The sequence below is a fragment of the Pithys albifrons genome, chromosome 12 (genome assembly GCF_047495875.1).
Source record: "Pithys albifrons albifrons isolate INPA30051 chromosome 12, PitAlb_v1, whole genome shotgun sequence".
Lineage (NCBI taxonomy): Eukaryota > Metazoa > Chordata > Aves > Passeriformes > Thamnophilidae > Pithys > Pithys albifrons.
The window spans coordinates 19696964-19720511 of record NC_092469.1 but is presented as its reverse complement, the minus strand read 5'-3'; the positions used below and the strand labels follow the sequence as shown (position 1 = coordinate 19720511).

The window sequence follows — 23548 nt, the reverse complement described above, 5'->3', positions numbered from 1 at the left end:
TGGGCTCAGGGATGGGGATGGACACAGGGATGGGGATGGGCACAGGGATATGGGATGGGCTCAGGGATGTGGGATGGGCTCAGGGATGGGGATGGGCACAGGGATGGGCACAGGGATGTGGGATGGGCTCAGGGATGTGGGATGGGCTCAGGGATGGGGATGGGCACAGGGATGGGGATGGGCACAGGGATGGGGATGGGCACAGGGATATGGGATGGGCACAGGGATATGGGATGCGCTCAGGGATGGGAATGCCACCGATCTGCCCGTGTGAGGGGGAGAATGGTGGGAAAACTTTGGGAAAAGGAGCTGTGGGTGGTGGCGGCTCCGGCTGTGCCGTGCCCGTCCCTGTCCTGGCACTGCCAGGGCACACCTGGAGCTCTGGGGTCTGGTTTGGGCCCCTCCAGCACAAACCTTGAGGGGCTGGAGCGTGTCCAGGGCAGGGAATGGCGCTGGGAAGGGGCTGAGGGAGCTGAGGGAGCTGGGGGGGCTCAGCTGGAGAAAAGGAGGCTCAGGGGGGACCTTCTGGCTCTGCAATCCCTGCCAGGATTGGGGAGCTGGGGCGGGTCGGGCTCTGCTCCAGGAACAGGGACAGGAGCAGAGGGAACATTCCCAGGGGAGCTTCAGGTTGGACATGAGGAGGAATTTCCCCATGGAAAGGGTTTCAGGCCTTGGAAGGGGCTGCCCAGGGAGGTTTGGAGTGCCCAGCCCTGGAGGTGCCCAAGGAGCGCCGGGCAGTGGCACTCAGAGCTCTGGGCTGGGGGGCGAGCACAGGGTGGATTTCACGATCTTGGAGGGCCTTTTCCAGGCTCGGTAATCCCGGGATTCTGGGAGTCCGGGATGCACCTCCAGGCACGGTCCGCCCGCATCCCGTCAGGCCCCGCGCGCGGCCGCTCCGGCCCCGCCTCTCGCTGCCCGCGCTCCCGGCCTGCCCCGCACTTCCGGCCCGGCTCCTTCCGGTCCCGCCCGCCGTAGAGGACGGTCGCCAGGTCGTGGGGCCGGGACGGGCCGGGGCGGACCGGGAGGGGACCGGGAAGGGCTTGGGAGGGCGTGAGGGATCCCTCTGCCATCCCCATCCGCCCCTGAGCCGGCGGGAGGGCAGGCGGGGCAGCGCCGTGTGGGGGCTGCGGGTGGGCGGTGTGAGGGGGCAGCGCCGCGGCCGTTCCCCGCAGAGAGTCTGGGCGTGTCCGTGCAGGGTCACATCGCCGGTGTCGCGACATATCGGCAGGCGTGTGGTGACAGTGTGTGAGGAGGGCAAGGTCAGGGCGGGCAGCGGGTCCATTTGGAGGTTTTGGGGGTTTGGGGATAAGATGGGGCCAAGGGAGGAATCGGAGCCCCGCGTGGGTACCAGGCCCCGTTATCCCGTGCCCGCCCTGCCCGGGGGTGTGCCGGGATTGCTTCCTGCTCAGGGATTGCCGCAGCGAGTGTGGGATGTGCTTGCGGTTCCTGGAATCTGCCCAGGAAGGGGAGCTTTGGAATTAAAGCGTCTTGGAAAGGTGGTTTGGGCAAGGGAATGTCGTTGGGTTCGAGTGCAGGAGGATGGAGGGGAAAGCAGGGATGGAAAGGCTGATCCAAATCATTTTGGTGGGGGAATATCCCTGAAAACGAAGGATTGGCTTTGAGTGCAGGAGGTTGTGGGGGAAAAGCAGGATCACAAGGGCTCATCCAGGCCAATTTTGTGTGGGAATATGCCTGAAACAAGGGAATGCCTTTGGATTTTACTGCAGGAGGTTCTGGGTAACAGCAGGGAGGGAAAGGATCATCTTAGAGTGGGGGAATATCCCTGAAAAGCACAGAGTGATGTGCTGCCCTTTGGAGAAGGGGCTGGAGGCCTCTGGGCTGGATCTTTTTTTGTCTAAACCTGTGGGAAATGTTGTTATTTCCCCTTGTTGCCTTGCCCTGTGCCTGCCTGACCCGGTGCTGTTCTTGCTGCAGGATGTTGGCCTCCAGAGCCTTCAGCCTCGTCGGGAGGAGATCCATCTGCACCTCCCTGTGCCTGAGAGCACATGGACACGGTGGGTGACCCTGCCCCGGGGGCTGGGCAGGGCAGCACAGCCTGGCCTGGGCACAAACAGCACCTGGGGTGGTGGGAGGTGTCCCTGCCTCTAGCAGGTTTGGCCCAACTGTTGCCAACCCTGGACTGGCCCCCCTTTCCCTTCCCAGAACCTTCCCAGCAAAGGAAAGGGGAGCCTGGCCTGGGCACAAACAGCACCTGGGGTGGTGGGAGGTGTCCCTGCCTGTAGCAGGTTTGGCCCAGCTGTTGGCAACCCTGGACTGGCCCCCCTTTCCCCCTCCCAGAACCTTCCCACAAACAGCACCTGGGATGGTGGGAGGTGTCCCTGCCTGTAGCAGGTTTGGCCTCCCTGTTGCCAACCCTGGACTGGCCCCCCTTTCTCCCCCCAGAACCTTCCCTGCAAAGGAAAGGGGAGCCTGGCCTGGGCACAAACAGCACCTGGGATGGTGGGAGGTGTCCCTGCCTGTAGCAGGTTTGGCCTCCCTGTTGGCAACCCTGGACTGGCCCCCCTTTTCCCTCCCAGAACCTTCCCAGCAAAGGAAAGGGAAAAAAAACAAAACAGAAGAGACAGGCACTGTAAAGAAACTGAAGTGAATAAAAAGAATAAATTATATTTACTAACATTTACAAACCACACTGTATACACAATACACAGGATCCCACCCCCCAGGGGAGAGGGGAAGGGAGAAAAGGGGATTGATTAGCTGGAAAATAGGGAAGACACCAACCCAACCCAAAGAAACCGAATGAATCCAAACAAACACAATTAAAAACCTCAAGGAAAGGGAACAAGAATGAAACAATCTCACCCAGGACAGGAGAACCACCAGGGACCGGAGGGACCAGATTTCAACCACCTCCCTCCAGCTCCTCAGCCAAGGAAGGGAAGGCCCAAACCAAACCACTCCCCACCTGCTACCTGGAAGACCCGTGTGGAATACTTGTAACTTCCTTGGATATAGTGGTTACTGAGGGAGCCATGGGTCAAACCATTACACTGCCACAGGCAGTGGAGTGGCACAGGAGGAGTTTTAAGGCCCTTTCCAACCCAAACCAGTCTGTGATTCTATTCTTGAATAGCACCTGTTTGAAATGCTCCATCTGGAGATCTTTCCCCCTCCCCGGGTTCTGGATTCCTTTAACTGGCCTCACCTTTCATAGAATCACAGAATCATAGAATGGATTGGGTTGGAAAAGCCCTCCAAGATCATCGAGTCCAACCCTTGGTCCAACTCCAGTCCCTTTACCAGATCATGGCACTCAGTGCCATGGCCAAGCTCAGCTGAAAAACCTCCAGGGATGGGGAATCCACCCCCTCTCTGGGCAGCCCATTCCAATCCCTGAGCACTCTCTCTGCAAAGAATTTTTTCCTGCTCTCCAACTTCAATTTCCCCTGGCAGAGCTTGAGCCCATCGTGCCCCCTTGTCCTATTGCTGAGTGCCTGGGAGAAGAGACCAACCCCCACCTGGCCAGAACTTCCCTTCAGGCAGTTCCAGACAGTGCTGAGGTCACCTCTGAGCCTCCTCTTCTCCAGGCTGAACACCCCCAGCTCCCTCAGCCTCTCCCCACAGCACTTGTGCTCCACTCCCTTCTCCAGCCTCGTTGCTCTTCTCTGGCCCCGCTCCAGCCCCTCAATGTCCTTTCTGAACTGAGGGGCCCAGAACTGAACACAACACTCAAGGTGTGGCCTGTGCTCTTGGCTTTTTGTGCTGGAACCAGTGAGGGATGTTTGGGCAGGAGCTTGACTGGTGTCTCTTCTCTTCCCCCCCTCAGCTGGCGTTGTGAAAGCAGAGGATTACACCCTCCCAGCCTACGTGGACCGTCGTGATGTCCCCCTGCCCGAGGTGGCCTTTGTGAGGGACCTCTCGGCGCAGCAGAAGGCGCTGAAGGAGAAGGAAAAGGCCTCGTGGACCGCCCTGTCCATCGATGAGAAAGTGGAACGTAGGTCTGGGGGGCTTTAAGTGACCTCACAGGCAGCAGCAACACAGTCTCATCTGCTGCATGTTGGTTATCATGGAGTCAGGCAGTGGCAGGGGGAGCCACTCCCCCTTGTCCTGTCGCTCCAGGCCCTTGGAAATAGTCTCTCCATCTTTTCTGTGGGCTCCCTTCAGGCACTGGAAGCCACAGTAAGGTCCAGACTGAACAATCCCAGTTCTCTCAGCCTTGTAGCAGAGTTGCTCCATCCCTGTGGCCATGGTTGCTGTTCCCAAGATCTTTGTGCTGTTTCACAACATTAAATGCACCTGCTGTGGTGTCTGTTCTGTACCTGAGGTCACTTCCATCAACTCCTTCCTCTTCCAGAATCCAAATTATAATTGTCCTTGTTTCTTCATTCCACTCTGCTTTCAACAAGCCAGAAAAATTCTCCTCATTACAACACACCATTCTTAGTCCAGCTGAGGGAAAAGAGCCCCAAACACAAACATGGATTTGAATGTTAATGAGCACTGACTTTAACATTAACCAAATTCCAGCTAATTAAAGCTGCAAGTGGTGTTTCGACTTGCAAATAAAACTGCCTCATTTTTTCTAACTGCTGCCCTGGCAGGAAGTGGGAACCTGGTCTCTGAACAGGTGTGAAAGGATTAAACCCCTTTGAGGAGCTGCTCAGATGTTTCTAAGCACTCTCCAGATCTTTTGTTGCTTTGGATTTTAAAATCCTGTGGACTTCAGTGGCAGAGCTGACAAACCTTTTGAGATAGAAACATTCCTGTTGGAATTATTTGTGCTAGGAAGCTTTGGGGTCAGTGATCACACTGGGAATTGAAGGGGAGGAGGAAGGAGAGCTCCATTATTTGTCCTTTCAGGTTTATTCTACAACTTTATGATAATGTATAAAATGAAGACTTGACAGTGGTATGGGGAGGGTGAAACACAACTTGTTAGTCCTGGTGTGGGAGAGGGCAGCTAATTCCAAACCTAATTTATCATCCACCCTTTTTGGGGCAGCCTCAGGGCACAGTCACCTCCCTCTGGAGTTCTCTGTCCACCTGAAAGTCACAGGAGAAGTTAAAAGAGATGATTTGGTGCTTCTTTTGGCAGTTTATCGTATCAAATTCAACGAGACCTACGCAGAGATGAACAAAGGAACAAACGAGTGGAAGACTGTCCTGGGTGGAGTGTTGTTCTTCCTCGGCCTCACCGGAGTCATCCTCATCTGGCAGAAGCACTTCAGTAAGTAACTCCTCAGTGGAGAGCAGGACCAATCCATGATGCCTGATGGGACCTTAGAGAATTCCCATATGGTGGGAGGTGTCCCTGCCTGTAGCAGGTTTGGCCCAGCTGTTGCCAACCCTGGACTGGCCCCCCTTTCCCCCCCCCCAGAACCTTCCCTGCAAAGGAAAGGGGAGCCTGGCCTGGGCACAAACAGCACCTGGGATGGTGGAAGGTGTCCCTGCCTGTAGCAGGTTTGGCCCAGCTGTTGCCAACCCTGGACTGGCCCCCCTTTCCCCTCCCAGAACCTTCCCAGCAAAGGAAAGGGAAAAAAAAACAAAACAGAAGAGACACGCACTGTAAAGAAACTGAAGTGAATAAAAAGAATAAATTATATTTACTAACATTTACAAACCACACTGTACACACAATACACAGGATCCCACCCCCCAGGGGAGAGGGGAAGGGAGAAAAGGGGATTGATTAGCTGGAAAATAGGGAAGACACCAACCCAACCCAAAGAAACCGAATGAATCAAAACAAACACAATTAAAAACCTCAAGGAAAGGGAACAAGAATGAAACAATCTCACCCAGGACAGGAGAACCACCAGGGACCAGAGGGACCAGATTTCAACCACCTCCCTCCAGCTCCTCAGCCAAGGAAGGGAAGCCCCAAACCAAACCACTCCCCCCCTCCTACGTGGAAGACCCGTGTGGAATACTTGTAACTTCCTTGGATACAGTGGTTACTGAGGGAGCCATGGGTCAAACCATTACACTGCCACAGGCAGTGGAGTGGCACAGGAGGAGTTTTAAGGCCCTTTCCAACCCAGACCAGTCTGTGATTCTATTCTTGGGAGGAGAGGAAATGGAGGGGAATGAGCGGTGATAACTCCTGATCCCAGAATTTCCCCTCTGCTGCTGGAAAAGCTGCCTTGGTAGTGAGCATTTGGGCTTCTGCCATGTTTGGCTGCTTTCCCAGCTAAGGATCTGACCTCGAGGGAGCCTCCAGCTGCTGTGAGGCAGAGCACCAGTTAAATGAGCTGCTCCCTGCCTTGAGGCTCCCAAGAAAAGGAAAGCAGGAAGCTGTTACTTTGGTAAGAGCCTTTAGTGGTGAAGGAAACTGCTGGAGAATCCATGTGGGAATGAGATCTGAGCTGGATGCAACAGAAACTGGATGTAAGGAGCGTAGGTTTGAGCAGATCAGAGAACCATGGAATGGTTTGGGTTGGAAGGGACCTTAAAGCTCATCCCAACCCACCCCCTGCCATGGGCAGGGACACCTTCCACTATCCCAGATTACTCCAATCCCTGTCCAGCCTGGCTTTGAACACTTCCAGGAATGGGGCTGCCACAGCTTCTCTGGGCAACCTGCTCCAGTGGGATGACTTCAGGGGAAAAAAAGCTCTTTTTAGTGACACTTGTCCCTCAGTTCCCAACTTGCTGATTTGGCATCACGATGTAATTCCTCCCCTCCCACCCTGCAGTGTACGGGCCCATCCCACACACCTTCTCCGAGGAGTGGGTGTCGGCGCAGACCAAGAGGATGTTGGACATGAGGGTTAACCCTGTGGAGGGCATCTCATCCCAGTGGGATTATGAAAAGAACGAATGGAAGAAATAAAGCAACTCAGTGGAACCTGCTCTGCTTGAATATGAAATGATTCCATCGCCTGTGCGTGACCTCGTTGCTTGTGTACTGGAACACCCTCCACCTACAGAAATGCTAATAAACATCTGGTTAACTTGAGAGTTGCCTGTGACTGGTCTCTGGATGTGTTTGTTGGGGTGAGAGCACCTCAGAGGTTTTATTAAACACTGTGGTCTGAGAAAAGTCTGGTTTCTGGCTTGATGTTTTCAGGGCTGAGAAAGCTGCTGCCAAATTTCTCCCTTCAGCTAAGCTGGTGTCCCCTGGATTCTGCAGGTTTTTGGTTTAAAAACACCTCTCTGAAGACTAAAACAAGTTTTGCCTTCAGTTTACTCTTTTCCTGATGACAGGAAACCATGTTTTGAAGTCCATGAACATGTTTAGGAGCTGTTTGGGGTCTCAGCCACTTCCTGGCCAGCCTTTTCCTTCCACTCAAATTAGGGGAAGGTTTTTAAGGTGAGATTAATGAGTTGGAATTAAGCAATGAGCTCCCCTTCCTGCATCTGTAAAGGTGACATATTTGTCTCCAGGGTGCAGAGAAGGGTGGTCTGAGGGTAACAGCATCCCCTAGGCTGGAAAGGGCTGGGGGGTATTTGCTGTGCCTGTGATTTGCTTTTCCCTGCTCTCCCTCAGCTCCTGCCTCTTGCAGGCACAGATCTGGGAGGGGGACATGGAACTGTCAGGTGTTCCTACCTGGAATGTGGATGTTTTGAAGCACATGCTGGAGTTGCAGCATTGCTTTACAACTCCTCTCATCCCCATTCCCAGAGGGAAGGGGAGATGGGCTTATCCTCTGTTCCATCAGCTGCACGGTGCTTGTGCCACGCTCTGGTTTTCCAGGCCCTGCTCTGAAATCTGCTCTCCCCTGAGGCTGGGGGGGATCAGCCTGAATGGAAGAGACATCTCACTGAATGCAGGGCTTGTGCCAACCTGCAGTATCCCAGAAGGAAGCCTGGACAGCGGCATTGCTGGGGTGAGGGAGGTGTTCCTCCCAGGACTTTGCTTCCCAAAAGACTGTGGAAGCTCCGGGGAGTCTGGGAGGGAAACCTGAGCCTCAGCATGACCCTGGATCCTTATTTCACCCTCCCCTGCCCAGCACCAGCCACTCTGCTCTGTTCCCTTTGCCAGTGCAGCAGCAGGACCTGCCGGAGCAGCCTGAAGGTGAGCTGAATGTCCAGGGCTCTGCATGTTCCTCCCCTGGCACGTGCTCCCCTTCCTCCTGCTCTTGGCATAGGGATACACTGCTGGAGAGGGTCAGATCTCACCATCCCTGCCTGGGATTTTCGGATGTTTATTTGCAGGTAGCCTTGGAGACCAAGAAACCACCTGAATCCTGATCCTGGGGAGAGAGAGCCCATGGGGAGTGGAATGAGCAAGGTAAAGGTGGGCAGTGGGATGCTTGCCAGCACGTCCTCTTCTGCAGCCCATGGGTGCCCTTCCCAGGCCACCACAACTCCCTAAATATTTACATTTTCCTTTTTCATTCCCCTTTGAAATTCCAAGCACTTAAGAAAGAGAACTGAGAAAACAAACAGTGATTTATATGCAAGGTTTATGTTGGAGGTGAGGAGCAAAGTGCCTGCAGGGGTCAGGAAAGCGACAGCTGGCATTAAATGCTCATCCCTTGGGAGGTAAAGCCACGGCATTTTCATCCTCAGGGCTGACAGGGGGGTCCCTGCAGGGAAATTCCCCTCCTTGCCACTCCTTGTATGTGTTTGTGCCCGACAGCAGTGTGGGAAATGGGGTTTCACTGCTGCCTGTTCCTCCTGGGCTGGCAGAGGGGATCAATTACTGTCAGTATCCTGAAATAGCTCCTTGTGTGCATTCTCCAGTTTAAAATTAGACTCTGGGACAACAACAGAGAGATCAAATCAGGGCAAACTCTGCATGACTCTGGTGTGGTTTAGACCTGGGTTTCACCCCCTACAGATGCAACCTGACAAACAAAGTGGCTTTTACAGCCCTCCCAGTGCCACCAAACCCTCTTGGGGGTCCTGAGCTGTTGCTGCCAGAGGCTTTTGGTGCAGACACTTTTGTAGGATCCCCCTTTGGAGTTGATAATAAGCAAGGCTTGATGTCCCCTTTCTAGAGGTAGCAGCTGGTGCTGTACAAGTTGTGCTGGATCGAGGTGTTTGCACCCAGGAACGGGCTGGGGTTCAGCTGAATGTTAGAGCTGGTCTGGAGGTGACCCAGTGCTGTTGAAAACCCTTCCCCAAACTTCTCAAACCAGGGATCTTCTGCACCAGCAAGTCCAGCTGATAATCAGTTCTGTCTTTTTTGTGCCCCTGGAAAATCCTCTGTCAGCTTCTTATACCCCATGGATACCCTGCACTGCCCCTTTTTCTCCTTCTTAACCCCACAGCAGCAAGTTGGAGACCAAATTTGCAGTCTTGATGTCTTCTTGATGTATTTTACTGCAACATCTTGGCCAGAAAAATAAATAGCCTGTGCCCATCTATCCCCAGCTGGCAGATGCAACCTTTGAAACTCTGCAGGACCACATCCAAGCCCCTTCTGCTTCTGTGCTGAGTTTTCCTGAGCTCTGCACTCCTGGAGAGGTTTGGGCTGGTGGTTTGAGTGGGCTCAGCCTTTCCTGGTTGTTAATGAAGATGGTTCATGGGTTAAGTGCTTGGTTTGTCATGGCTTGGGGAGTTTGATGCCAGGTGTCCTCATCCTGCTGGAACCACATGTGCAGCTTGATGCTCCCACCACGTTGGATGCACCTTGTACCTGGTGCTGTCTGAAGTTTTTCTCCTTTTTGTCACCTCCCAGGTTGTCACAGGCCTTTACCTCGGGAATATCCGTGGTAAGTGCCTTTCCCTGCCCCATCTCTGTGGTGCTGTGGGATCTCTGGGTAACTGGCAGGGCTGGAGGATTCCCTCTCCTTGGGGGCTCCCTGTGTCTGCTCCTCAGCATCTTCCAGAGATCCAAAACCCCCCAAAATCCCCATCCCGACTGCAAGTGATCCAAAGCAACTCTAGCCCGGGAAAGGGATGTCCATGGGGAGCTGCAGTCACCAGCTGTGCCAGGAAACCCTTGGCATGGCTGGAAACCTCTTCAGTAGTGAGGACACCACAGCCTTTTCTAAGTTACCTGTATAATTTCTGGTTTTGGGAGTGGCTTTAGGAGCCTGCTGAGTACTCAGCACTTCCAAGGGGAATTTTGCTTGGAAGGAGGTGCCCAGTCTCCTTCCCTGCACCATGTGGGGTGCGAGGCAGCAGGAAGGGCTGGAATGGTGGTCAAGGGGCTGGGTGTGGGTTGTTGTTGGGTGTGTGGTCCGGTAGATCTCCCAGGAGGGCAGGTGATTCCCATGTGGCTCCTGCTTCCAGACTCTGAAGACCATGAAAACCTGCTGAAGAATGGGGTGACCCACATCCTCTCTGTCCACAACGGTGCCAAGCCCGTGCTAGAGGTGGGTGTCCAGGTTGGGGGGCTGGAGGACCACCCTGGAGGAGCAGGGGCTGAGAAGGTGCAGATGGGACACCCATGGTCTTCTCCTGGCCTGAGAAGAAGCAATGCTGGATTTGCAGTGATTTGCACGGATTTGGACCGTGCAATGATGACTTGCACCCAAAGGAACTCAGCGCTGGCTTTGGGGTGGGGGGAGCGGGGTGTTTTGGGGTCACAGGCACCACTTGGTGGTTTTTGGGGCGCAGGTGGGACCCGCAGCGCTGCGGGGCCGGGCCTGGAGGGTGCCCGGTGCTGCCGGGGGGTCCCCACGAGAGGGCGGCGGTGCCCCGTGGATGGAGCCCCGGCGGGCGGGGCGGGGGACACAGCGGAGCTCGGGGCATCCCCCGGGACCCAGGACCTGGCATTGCCAGCCCTCCTTTCTCGCTGACCCCAGAGCGCTGCAGTCCCTCGGGCTACCCGTGGGGAAACTGAGGCAGGAGGGAGCTGCCCGTGGGGCGATGCCAGAGGTGCCAAGCAGGGCTGTCATGCACAAATCCCGCCTGGATGGACCCATGAACTGAGAGCAGCCCCCTGGGCTTTGGCTCACAGGGATGTGGAGCAGTGAGGGGCATGACCATGGGGTGCTGGTTACCTGGTGTGGGGACAGAGCTGGTTAACAGGGTGGGCACAGCCATGGGGTGAGGGGGCAAATCCTGTAAATCATCATAGCACAGAATCATGGAATGCTTTGGGTGGAAAGCGACCTTAAAGATCATCTTGTTCCATCCTGCGCCATAGGCAGGGACACCTCCCACTATCCCAGGTTGCTCCAAGCCCTGTCCAACCTGGCCTTGGACACTCCCAGGGATGGGGCAGCTACAGCTTCTCTGGGCAATCTGTGCCAGGGCCTGCCCACCCTTGCAGGCAAGAATTTCTTCCCAGTATCTCATCTAATCCTGCCCTCTGGCAGTGGGAAGCCATTCCCCTTGGCCTGTCCCTCCATCCCTTGCCCCAAGTCCCTCTCTAGCTCTCTTGGGGTCTCTTTAGGCACTGGAAGGGGGTCTCAGGTCTCCCTGGACCCTTCTCTTCTCCAGGTGAACACCCTCAGCAGTCCCAGCCTGGCTCCAGAGCTGAGGGGCTCCAGCACTTGGAGCATCTCTGTGGGCTCCTCTGGACTCCCTCCAGCACATCCACATCTTGTGCTGAGGGTGTGTTGCTGAGGCTGTCTCCCAAATCTTGGGATGCTGAATGAAGCAAAGGGGATTGGCAAGACTCCTCATCCTTTTGGGGCCACCATGGGGAGGGAGCCCCAGCAAAACCCCAGTAGGAGCCTTCTCCCTGCTGAGACATCATTGAGTAACTGTGCAGGGGGGAGAGCCAGAGGGAAGGAGGAGGAGGCTGCAGAGAAACGGCTGGGGAAGGGGCAGCAGCTGGGGCTGCCGAGCCTGGGGCATGGCCAGACGGGGAGCAAACCACACGGAGCGCTTACAACAGGGAGCAGAGCTCGGGGTGCGGAAAGGGGAACCGGAAAGGCATGGTGGGTTGAGCAACGTGTCAATCACGGCCCCGGGCCGGGAACCGCAAACCCCAGCACCGTTCCCATGCGTGGCCCAGCTCCCCGAGGTGGGATGGGGACACCCAGCCCTGTGGGGAAGGGGAAGCCGCCGGGAGTCTGGCAGTTAATCTGGGATTGGTGTGTGGGTCAGGGTTTGGGGAGGATTGGGGTTGGGTTGGTTTATTCACTGCTTGACATGGTGGCTTTGCCATTGTGTGGGCTCTTCTCGCTTTGGGGAGGTCGGGGTGGCACCAGGAAGGGCGTGGAGCCATGGATGGGATGGAAGGTGGTGCATGGGAAAGCCTGACCATGCTCATCCTCGCAGTGTAATTCAGCACAGAATTATCTCTGTGCCCATCCCACTCTGTGCCTTCCCTCCTTGAAGGATCCACTTTTTCCAGCCTCCTGATTCACCCTGGGTTGGAGTGTCGTCCATGGGATTGGGCTGCATCAACCAGGGAGGACCTTTCAGCAGAGACCTGATGGAAATGGGCAATCCCTGGTGCTCTCACTGCAGGATTTCCACCCATTTCTCTAAGAAAGGGTGAAAAACCCCCAACCCTGAGAAGAAAAGGATCTAATTTTAGCTTAGAACAGGGAGGATCGAGGAAGTGATGTTTTAAGGAGAGGAAAGTGATCTGACCTAGACCAGCATGAGGCAGATGATTTATGGTGTATTAAAAGGATGGGGAGGAAATAACTCACTGATGAGAGTGGCTGTGTCAGTGCATGTTCACTCACATCTTCCTGATGGGGCTCAGGGCCCCAGGAAAGGGCTGGTTCTGTTCTGGTAGTGCCCCCTCCACAGCCTGTCTTGTCCTCTGGATTGAAATGTGGGAAGCAGCCTGGGATGGGATGGATGTGCCCACCCATTGGAGCAGAGCTGGGTGATGGTACCCAAAAGTGATTTTCAGCTTTTCCCTCCCCTAAGGGTGAGCTGGGGAAGGGGAGATGAGAGAAATAAGAGAGAAATGGAATGTTTTGTGTTTCTTGGAGGAATTCTACTACTGTGACCATCTTTGTATTGCAGGACATGACCTATCTGTGTATCTCAGCCTCGGATTCATCCAGTCAAAACCTGTAAGTCCTTTCCCACCCTTTTGCCTCCCAGATTGTGCGTTGGAAGTTGTCAGTCAGTAAAAGTCCATATTCTGCAGGAGGAAGCTTTAATCCATTGGTGCTATGAAATTTCCTATCCCTCCTGAACTTGAGAGAAGCTGGGGTGTATTCTGAGGTGATAAATAGAATTTTAGGGCTAAATATCTGTTTTTCTGTGTGTTTGCAGTCAGTAAATTTAGTTTTCCATCAAATTTCAGAACAGTTCTATTGTGCAGGGTTGAAAATTGGAGTGTTAGAAAGACAATGATTTGTGTCTTCCAGACATTTTCTTTGGAAAGAGACAAAAAGTATTTATTTAAATAACATTTTTTACCACATAAAGCACAGATAATTATAACTCTTGTAATGATATTTTTGAGATGAAGCTTGTGGAGGATGTTCCAGGATTTTGTGGGATGCTGGTGCTGAGGGGAGGCACCATCCTGCTGCTGCTTTGGGTGACCAGCACCCATAAATCCTCCATTTCAACCAGCAAATGGGCAACTCCAAGGGATTTTTCTCTCGAATGAAACCCTAAAAAGCATCAAAACTTGATGCAGAGTGACCAAACTGAGCCCTGTTGTTGTGCTGGTTTTTCCAGCATCCTTGGGAGCAGCTGTGCCCATGGGTGGCATTCTGCTTGCTCATGCTCTTGCTGAGCGGAAAGAGAACCTTTACAAGAAAACCCTGTCTCAGCAAGAACTGGGCTTTTTGGTTGTTACTCTCTTTCTCTTTGCTCATTTCTTGGCATTTCTGGCATGTCTACAAAAGGAAAGAGGAGAAAAAAAAAAGAAGATAAGGCTGGCTGCCGGAAGGAAGATTTATTCAAGGGACTATTTTCTGCATGTCAGTTTATGCCTTGGATTTCACAATCCTCCTGACCTTGTGTCCTGCAGAGGAGATGCTTGTGACTCAGGAGCTCAGGAGCCCAATCCCACACTTGGAGGCTGGAAAAGCACAGGGAGAGTTTTCCTCTGGCTGGCTGCCTGGGGAAAAACACCCCGTGGGGTGCATGAGGAAGGATGGGGTGGGTGAAGTGCTCACTGCCCTCCCTGTGGGATGGGCTGGGAGAGGGATGGTGCCTGCATGGAGCGGGCTGAGGCCACGAGCATCATGTCCTTGCCAGCAAGGGGCATCCCTGCTGGTCCTACCAAGGCTCTGAAGAAGAGGACTGGGATCTGGAGAGCTTGGAGCTGTGTGGGCAGCACCTCCAGGCTCTGGGGGATGCTGTCTGCTTCTGAAGATAAGTAGGATGAGATGAAATGCCATGGGATGAGCTTTAAGCATGAAAAGGCAAAAGAGATGGTGCTGCGGTGGGGGAGGATGAAGACCTTGAGAAGCAATGGACTGATATCTCCTTCAAGGGCTGAAAGGCTCAATATTTTCAGTATGACCACAGTTTCAGAGACTCCCTAATCTCTCCTCATTTTCCTGGGCAGCAGAACCCACTGCTATTCCTGAATTAATGAATCCTTGTTGCTTTCTTAGAAGGAGCTGCGCCCAGCGCTGCCAGGGCAGGGTGAACAGCATCCCATTCCACGGGCTAGCAGGGATGGAGGAGATTTTGGAGGGTTGTGCCTTCTCCCCACAGGGAAACCAACTCCCTTGGCAAGGGGCACAGTGGGAATAACTGCAGTAGCTCATGCTTTGGCTTCTGAGAAATCAGGAAGGCTGTGCAGGCGCACACCCACCCCGTCACGCGGAGGCAGAGGAAGTCCAGTGCTGGAGCAGAGGTGCTGCTGCCAAGGGGACCCTCTTCTCCTCCTGAAAATCCCACAGCTGTGTGGGCAGGGAGGCCACCACCAGCACAAGTGACCCAGAATTAGGTTTTCTGCCTCAAGGCTGCCCCAGGGCCCAGCATGGCTGTGAGGGTGAGCGGGAATGGGCAGGGTTTACTGGAAGTATGTGCCAAGGAGAATACCTGGCTGAGCGTGGGATCTTGGAGGTTCAGCAGCTTCCAGCATCCCATCCAGTGAGGAACAGAGGGATGTGTCTCTACAGGGCTTGTGTAACTCTCCCATGAACACCCACCTCTATTCCATCAGTATGTGTGGAGTTAGTTATCCAGTTTTCCAGGTCTCAGTCAGGAAGCCTTGGCTCCGAGTCCTGTGGTGCTGTGAAATGCTCTGGTTTGGGTGAATGTTATCCTTTTGGGAATGCAGGAAGTAATCCATGAACATGCCTGTGTTGTTGCTGGGGTGAATGTTATCCTTTTGGGAATGCAGGCAGCAATCCATGAACATGCCTGTGTTGTTGCTGGGGTGAATGTTATCCTTTTGGGAATGCAGGAAGTAATCCATGAACATGCCTGTGTTGTTGCTGGCAGCCCCACCTCCCTGGCATGGGCACTTCTCCATGTCCTCCTGTGGGCAAAATGCCTCCAGAACCACCTTCTCCCTGCTTTCTTCCCTGCTGGCATCTGTCCATCTTTCTCTTTTAGGGAAGCAGGTGTATTTGCCTACATTTGGGAATTAGGGGTGAGCTGGTGGCTCAGGATAAGTGCTGACATGGAAGACTGTATGTCCCTTATGCACAAGATGACACCTTTCCCTTCAGGATGTTCCACTGGGCTCCTCCCTGAGCTGGCTTGGATGGCATCGCCATCCTTCCCTGATTCCTCAAGAAGCAGGAAATTCCCTGGGAAGTCTCTCAGATCATTTCCTTCCCAGTAGATGAAGATCATCCCCTCTGCCTTCACCTGGTAGAGGAAGAATCTCTGCTCCCACCCCATGTGGGTGGCCCCAGAGTGGTGGAAGACCTTAGGAGAGACACAGGTGTGGTTTCCAGGATGTCCTGGTGCCTTGCAGGGGTGGACATCCCTGCCCTCCTCACCTCCTGCCTCTCTCCTTGCAGGCTGCAGCATTTTAAGGAGTGTATCAAGTTCATCCACGAATGCCGGCTCGGTGGGGGAGGCTGCCTGGTCCATTGGTGAGAGCTGCAGGAACCTCCTCATGTCTCATTGGTCCACTGGGAGGTGGGGATGGGCTCCAAAAAGGTGTCCTTGGTGTCAAACATCACTTGCAGTGGGGAGAAAGGAGAGGAGAAGATAAGGGACAATGGGACAGCAACAGGGAAAGGTCTCTCTGGACCCACGAGGGTGGGTGGTCCATGAGCTGACAACAGGAGCATCAAAAGAGGTGAGACAGGGGAAGCCACCTGCTTGGAGCCACCAGCGGTGGGGAGGGAGGGAGAGAGCTCCTTCTCCCTGCTCAATCCATGCCCGGGGAACCCTGCAAGCACCCCAGCAAGATGAGGTACCCAAGGGAAGCTGCATCCCATGGGTGTCCCACACCAACCCCTGCAGTGGGAGTAACTCTGGTCCCTTGTGCCGTGCCAGCCTGGCTGGGGTCTCCCGCAGCACCACCATCCTCGTGGCTTATCTGATGACAGTGACAGAGCTTGGCTGGGAGAGCTGCCTGGCTGCCACCAAGGCTGTGAGACCCTACGTCAGCCCCAACTGCGGCTTCCAGCACCAGCTGCAGGAATACGAGCGCACCTTGTTGCAGGAGGTACGTCCCACCCCAACATCCTCTTAGATACATGCTGGAGGAGTTTGCAGCCAGGCAGGTCTCTTTTGCATGCAGCTCTCTGCATGGCCAGCTCTTTGCCCCAGCTGTTTGGGGATGTTATTTATTATCTGGGGATTTGGGGGTTTGCATGCAAAAAAAAAAGGAGAAAATGAAAAAAAAAAAAAGAAGGGCTTAGATACTATGTCTGTGCATTTAAAGCTCTTTAAAACCTTAAAACCACAGCTATTTTCTCGAGAGTTTAGTTAGGACACAGTGGGAGGGATGGGAGAGCAGCTTGTTCCCTGAGAGCCTCAGGAAGAAGCTGGGCTGATTCCTGGGAATGCAGTTCAGCAGGAGCTGGAGGCGGAAAGAGGGAGAGGAGAGGGAGGAAGGCTCTTGTGAGCAGTGTCGAGATGTCTGGGCATGCTTGGATCTGGCACAGCTTCCTCTGACAGCAAGTCCTCTGCTTTTAGGGGCAGGGACAGGCAGGAGCAAGTGTGGGTGGAGAAATCTCTTCCTCAGAATGACGTGGAGCTGCAGGTTTTAGGAGAGCGGAAGCTCTGGCTGGATGGGATCCCATCCTGTGCAAGGGAGGGATGATGGAGCTGAGCCAAGCTGGATTCTGGCAGCTGGGAGTGAGAGCGGCACGTTTAGCTGGGAGAGCAGAGATCAGAGCTACACTCTGGAACTGGACAGCCCTCAAAAGCAAGGGGAAAGACCTTTCAAAGCACAATTCTCCAGCTGTCCTCCAGCCTCCCACACTGCACCCTGCTCCTTCACTTAGCCCCGGGGTGTGCAGCCAAGGATTGGGTCCCAAACTGCACTCAGAACACAGATGAATCTTTGCAAGCAAAAAGTGACCCTTAACTCGATGTGTACAAGGCATCTCACAGCCCATGTCACCCCGAAACTTGGTGCCATCGCTGGAGACAAAGCCCCCTCATCCATCCATTGCAGACATAAGCATTGTGGAATGGCCCCGTGGAACAAGGTAGATAGAGGGGACATAGTGGTCCCTCCAGCCCTGCTGAGCCCTTCAAGGGGATTTCTCTCCTCCCACGAGAGAGACAGGGCCAACATGTGACACTGGCCCAAAGTTCAGCCCCTTCCCCAACACCAAGTTCCCTTCCCTGGGAACTGTGGGCACTGTCACATGAGGGATGTGGCTCTGCCCTGTTATCACCAGCTTGCAAAAATGCCTGCAGAGGAGGGTGGAAAATGCACTAAGGAATTACAAAACACCCGTGATGCTGGAGATTTCCTGCGGGGCTTCCCCTGACCGGGCCAGCCCTCCCCAGCCCTTCCCATGTTCTGGCCACCTCCCAGTATAGACCATGATGAGGGGTCTGTTCTGCCCTCTCTCCATTTGACTTATTCCTCCTGCTCCTCCAAATCCAGACTGGGCTCAACAGGGACCAGGGTTTCCTTCCTTTTCCTTAGAAGTTGCTTTTCCATCACCTACAAGTTGGCTTTGCAAGCAGCATTTCCCTGAAACACCCAAGGCAGAGCCAAGGGTGGGGACGCTTGGATGTGTTTTCCTGAGCCGTGGGATTTAGAAAGAGCTGCCTTTTCCTTGAAACCCCGTGTGTTCCCCGCGGGAACAGCAGCGGGGAGGGAATGGCCCTCGTGGGCGGACTGCTGGGACACCCGGGAGGGGACAAGGCTGGGTGGCGGAGCCGGGAGTGCTCCGGCATTACTCACCCGCAGCTGCATTTGCAGAAAGAGAACAGCTGGTTGGATGCTCCAGCCTGACTGGCAGTGCTTTGCTCCCAGCTCACCCCTTTGCCAGAGAAAGGGATTTGCAGGCAGGTCAGCCAAGGAGGGTGGTCGTGGGTCCCTCGGGGTGGTGGGTGCTGAAGGCATTCACATGTCCCCTGGGACCTGATGCCACCTGGGTCCTGTGCCATGCTTCATGCCAAGCAGCAGCTGCCTTACTTACCTTGGCTGTGGGAGATCACACCTTGTTCTCGCTGGTGGCTTTGGAGTGGTTTTCCATGTGCATTGGTGGGATGCAGGACCAAGGGTATCATGACCTGAGCCTGAGGGGATTCAGTTTTCCCATTTAGCTCAGCTGTCACCCCAGCAAGCAGCAGTTTGGAAACACAGTGTATCAGAGCAGACCTGGATAAGGGCTGGCCAGGCTGCTCAGGGGGAAAAGCCTCATTCCTCGGTGGTTAAAACCTGTGAGGAAGAGGGGCTGTGGGCAAGCATCCCTTGGTGCCTTGGTTTCCTTCACTGCAGGCACCTTGGATGGGACCCTGGGAGGCAGGAATGGGGAAGATGCTCCCTGGGACTGTCCAGCCCGCTCCTCACCGCAGTAAGAATGCCTCGAGCGTGCAGCTGTGGTTTCAAGCTGGCAAATGCTGCTTATCTGGGCCAGATAGATAAAGAAGGAAGGAAGGGACCAAGAGCAGCAGCAGGCTGAGGGGTAAGGTTAGAAAAGGAAGTCAGTGTGCATAGGGAAGAGAGTGTGGGTATGAGAGGAGTCAGAGATGGACATTCCGATGATGAACCTGCTGCCCCGTGGTGCTGGCACACTGTGGTCAGGCTGCCTTTCCCCCTCTAGTGCCACCCCAGATGGGTTGGGTGCTCCTGGCCCTGGGAGAGAGAAGGAGGAGGGCAGTGGGTTAGTGGTCAGTGCTGGAGGAAACGGGCTGTAACCACTTCTTGCTCTGGCTTTAAAAGGAAGCGCGTGGGAGCAGCAGCAGCAGCAGCAGCAGAGGGTGCTTCCCTCAGCCTCCCACCCCCTCCTTCCCTCCTCACTGGATGGTGGGAGTCAGCTCTGAGCCTTGAGGGGTGCTGAGCCTCTGTGGCCAGGCTGGTCTTGCTGTGGAGCTTCATCCCTCTGGATGGTTTGAATGGGAGGGATGTTTCCCCCATGAGCAGCTGGCATCGTTGCTTGCCCAAAATCCTTTGGGACTCACTTCCCAAGGGTTGTTTTCTAGCATGGAATACAGGTCTGGCTCTTGGGGTCCTGCTTGCAGGTGCCAAGTGTGTGGCAGCTGTGGTAAGTCCCACTGTCTGAGGGAGTGGATTTGGGAAATCTAGACATTCCCAGTGGAAATCCCCTGTGCCCAAGCTGACTTTCCCTGGCTGCAGGGGAGGGGGATGCCACTAAGGTCAGTCTCAGACTTTTTTCTCTTGTGATTCATCCAGCCCTGGGGCTGAGCTGTCAGTCCTGCTGTCCTGCATCCCAGACCTTTGCTGGGAGCTTAGTGGCTCCCAGAGCCACAGCAAGGGCACCTTGCCCTGGGGGTGCTGAGACTGGGCAGCCCATGGGGGCTGCTTCCCTCTCCCTCTGGTTTCCCTGGCTACACCCCATGTCAGGGCTCTGATGCTGCTCCATGCCAGGGCTCTGATGCTCAGTCCCTCTCCACACCTACAGGTGCCCTCCATCCTTTTCTTAAGGTGTTTGGTGTTGCTGGGCGTGCTCCTACCACTCACCCCAGTAAGTCCTTGCTGGAGCAGCTGGTTCCCAGCTACTCAGGGAGATGGCAAAGCCCTGCCCGTTCCCTGTGAGCACTGGACAGCTGGCATGGCAGGTCCTGGCAGAGCTGCCCATTCCTGTCCATGCTCCTCAGTGCTGCTGCCTGGGAGTGTCTGGCTGTTTCTCACTCAGCAGTAATGGGAAGCATTTCAAGGGACCATCTCCTGCTCCTCAACCACCTCCAGACCTCAGCCTGCTGCCAGCTGGCCCCTGGCCACCAGGATTCTCCTGCAGTTTGGCTGCAGTGAGGAAGGGGGAGGAGAGGGTACCATTCAAGCTCCTGGTGCTGAGGAAGATGCTCTGACAACAAACCTGCCTCACCTTGCAAGAGCCAACTTGGCTGTGCTGGTCGTGGCAGTGAGTCCACCTTGTCCCTGTGGGAGAAAGTGTGGGGAAGCTTTCCTTACAGGAATTCAGGCACATGAGGAACAGCAGCAGCTTTTTGGCAAGGAGAAGTAAATAAAGCTGCTTTCCTGGCTGCAGCCAGTGTGGGAAGCTGAGGATGCTGCCAGCTCTCTGGGCCAGTCTGTGCCAGGCTGGGGGTGCAGGGAGCACTCAGATATGGGGAGCTGTTGTATCTGTGATCTCCTGTGAAACTGGGACTTCCTGCATGCTGGATGTGGCTGGGGATCCCCCAGCCTTGTCTGGGGGAGTGGGGTGCAACGGGCATTGCTTGGCTCTCTCTCCTTTCCACTGGAGCTGTTGCAGTTCTGCTCCCATCTTGGGGGTGTTTCAGCCCCCGACGACCCTGGCAACCTGTTTTGGCTTTTTCCTGACAGTATCGAGCCTGGATCCGCCGTGACTATGGCAAGAACCCATTCCAGGACCAGGAGGAGCTGCAGCGCTTGCTGGGCCAGCAGCAGCAGGGGCAGAAGGAGCAGCAGCTGGGGAGCAGGGATTGCTCCTGGCTCCGCTCTCCACCTCCCACCTACTCACCTCCCTGCCAGGCAGGTGGCACCGGTGGCAGCAGATGGATGAACAGATAAGCAGCTGGCTGCTCTTGGGCAGGCCTTGGCCTTGGGGCTTGGAAAACTCACTTCCCTCTGCCAGGCACCTCCAGGGGTTTATGTCTAGGGCAGAAAGCTGCCAGCTGCCGTTGGCTCCAGGGTGGGAGCTGGAGGGACAGGACTTGCAGAGCCCCCTCTTGGCTGCCAGCTCTGTGTGTTCCCCTGGGCAAGCCAGTTACTTTGTGCTCTGTCCTGTTCCTCCATTCCCAATGGATTATGGCCACTTTGCCATCCTCAGAGCAGCAGCCAGCCCTGTCAGTCTCTCTGACATCACAATACTTGGATGCTCCCCTGGCAGGGCATGGGAATGGTGATGCAGACCTTGGAAAGCCAAGGTGGGATGAGATGGAGAGGGGTCACCTTGTCCTTTGCAGTGGCACTGGAGCTCAGGCAGCCTGTCCAGGGAGGGAGGAATGAATCCTGGGCGTGGGGATGCTGCTGAGCCTTGGCTGGCACGTGGTGGGATGGGGAGAGGGGCTGGAGGCTCCTGGGGCTGCAGATGCCCCTCAGTGTGTTTGAATTTCCCTGGCCCAACCTGTCCTTGGCAAATGTCTGTGTGGCATTTTTCTTAATCCACCCCCAGGTAAGGGGTAAATCCAGCAGTGCTGGAGGCTGCCTGTCCCACTGCCTCCATCCCTGGAGCCAGAGAGGTTTTGGGTTTTCCTGAGCCTGACCTGAATGTCCCTGTTTGCCAAAGAAGCCAATTGCTTGGTTGAACTCAGTCAAATGATGGACCAGTTTAATGCTGTCCCTCTCCTACAGCATTTTTAATATCCAAAGACCAGGACCACGTCCTGTTTTTCATCCCAAACTCATGCTGTTCATTTCCAGAGGGTTTTTTGGCAGGACTCCCCCATCTGCCCTGCAAGGGGGCGTCTCATCCCATCGATTCAGCCCTTTCATGTTGAAACCTTCAACCCTTCCACTTTGTCCTTTTACTATAAATACCTTGTTTGGCTCTTCAAAAATATTTGTTCTGAAATTTCTTCTGAGAAAAAAGGCATTACAAATATTTCTAGGAATTCTCTTAATGAAGATTTCTGGTTACTCAAAGTGTAACAGCACCAGAGGTGACTCGCCCAACTCCTAATAAAGAGAAGAATGATTAAAACCACGAGGATGGCTGGACTTGATTTGTCCTATTCCCAGTGGGAATAGAGAGATGGACTGACATGACTCTGCCTGTTTTCTATTTTCTTGATGAGAACCACCAGCAAAATTAAAAGTTTTAGAGATCAGTGTTTAGTCATTATGTGTAGAATTTTGGGAAAAGAAAATATGGAGGCTTTCCCCATCTTTTTCAGTGGAGAAAAAGGTCCCTGTGGCTGTTATTTCACATGGAAGTAATGCCATGGTTTGTTCCTGCAGCTCTCCCTGTATGGGAAGGCAATTAATGAGATCAATGCTGTTGATGTAATGGACTGAAGGGAGGTTGAGGAAACTGGATCGATACTGGATTTAAAGCCTCTGTCATCATTTCAGGAAGCAGAAAAATGGAACTTGCACATAGGAAGAAAAAAGAGAAGAAAGTGGGTTTCTGGTATTAATAGGAAGTCATTGGAGATGGGTGATAACAGCAATTAGGTTTGCAGTAGGTGTGATAAGCTCCATGGAGTGCTGCCTGTCCTGTCCCTGCTCCAGCCTGGGTGGTCGTGTCCTTCCTGACCCACAGCTGCTCATTCCTGGATTCAAACATTCCCCAAGGAACTGCAGCACCAAAGCAAAACCTGGAAAAACCTCCCCAATTTGGGGAATCCCAAGGGATGCCCCCTGCAAACTGCAGATTCCCCCTACTTGGCGTCACAGCAACAACCATCCCTAAACAGCATCTCCTAAACCAAATTTCTCCAAAATCTGTGGAGTGACCCAGGTGAATACAAATATTTGTCCACTCTGCCCTACATCAGTGGGACCTGTGATGGCTTTAGGATTTCTGGGAGCTGGAATGCAAGCCCTGGAGCAGGTAAAAACCAGGCTGATTTTCCATTCCTTTCAGCGTTGCAAAGAGCACTTCACACTTGACTGCTCAGCTCTCCTGTGCCACATCAGCTTTCCCAGCAGCCTCTGGCATGGGGAAAATCACTCCACTGAAGTGTGAATGAGCTTTCCAGGGTACTGTTCACACAGAGGGAAATAACTCACCAGAAATTCCCAGCCCTGCTGCCCACCCTGGGCATCCACAGCTTCCCTTGCCAGCTGTGGGCAGGGCTGTGGGGCATCTTTGTCCCTTCCAGCCCAATCTAAGTGCCTGAAAGCCCATCCTGAGGGGGTTAATATTTTATCCTCACCCCAAGGAATTTAGACTTTGCCTTTCCAGGCTGCCTATGAAGTGGCAGAGCCAAAATGAAGCTGGAAGTGATGGGGTCACCACTGCAGTGAGTCTCCAGGTCTTCAGAGGGAATGGAGAGGTTTGATTGTATTCTGACTTCTTAAAATATCCTGAATTTGCCAGAACTTCTACAAAATAAGCAGTTTTTTGAAGGGGTATCTCCATCTGGCATGTTGGAGGCCGGATCAGTGTTGTGGGGGACAGTGATACAAATGCCCTGCAAACCTTGTTTTTTGGTTAAAAAAGAGAATTAATCCTCCTAACCACATCTGATTGCAAAAGATGTTTTTGGCTCTCCCCAAATCTCATGGGGAGGGATCTGATGAGGATCAGTCAGGTCTTTAAAAATAAGGGCT

At 54.1% G+C, this 23548-nt stretch overlaps 2 protein-coding genes across 2 annotated transcripts; both read left to right on the top strand.

Moving 5' to 3' along the window:
- The first annotated feature begins 888 nt into the window (after positions 1-888).
- Positions 889-6919, top strand: COX4I1 (cytochrome c oxidase subunit 4I1). Its single transcript, XM_071567729.1, has 5 exons — positions 889-989; positions 1936-2015; positions 3788-3955; positions 5057-5188; positions 6657-6919. Exons 2-5 carry the CDS (start codon positions 1937-1939, stop codon positions 6791-6793), a joined length of 516 nt encoding a protein of 171 aa, XP_071423830.1. The 5' UTR covers positions 889-989; position 1936; the 3' UTR covers positions 6794-6919.
- A 1254-nt stretch (positions 6920-8173) lies between these two features.
- Positions 8174-21935, top strand: LOC139677606 (dual specificity protein phosphatase 22-A-like). The gene is made up of 7 exons (XM_071567728.1): positions 8174-8194; positions 9590-9623; positions 10147-10229; positions 12793-12842; positions 15714-15788; positions 16198-16369; positions 20636-21935. Exons 1-7 carry the CDS (start codon positions 8174-8176, stop codon positions 20840-20842), a joined length of 642 nt encoding a protein of 213 aa, XP_071423829.1. The 3' UTR covers positions 20843-21935.
- Positions 21936-23548: the final 1613 nt, after the last annotated feature.

Coding starts and splice junctions, on each gene's coding strand:
- LOC139677606 (XM_071567728.1), top strand. CDS start 8,174: ATGGGGAGTGGAATGAGCAAG. Junction 12,843..15,713: donor GATTCATCCAGTCAAAACCT/GTAAGTCCTTTC, acceptor CTCTCCTTGCAG/GCTGCAGCATTTTAAGGAGT. Junction 16,370..20,635: donor AGCGCACCTTGTTGCAGGAG/GTACGTCCCACC, acceptor TTTTCCTGACAG/TATCGAGCCTGGATCCGCCG.
- COX4I1 (XM_071567729.1), top strand. CDS start 1,937: ATGTTGGCCTCCAGAGCCTTCAGCCTCGTCGGGAGGAGATCCATCTGC. Junction 2,016..3,787: donor CCTGAGAGCACATGGACACG/GTGGGTGACCCT, acceptor TCCCCCCCTCAG/CTGGCGTTGTGAAAGCAGAG. Junction 5,189..6,656: donor CATCTGGCAGAAGCACTTCA/GTAAGTAACTCC, acceptor CCCACCCTGCAG/TGTACGGGCCCATCCCACAC.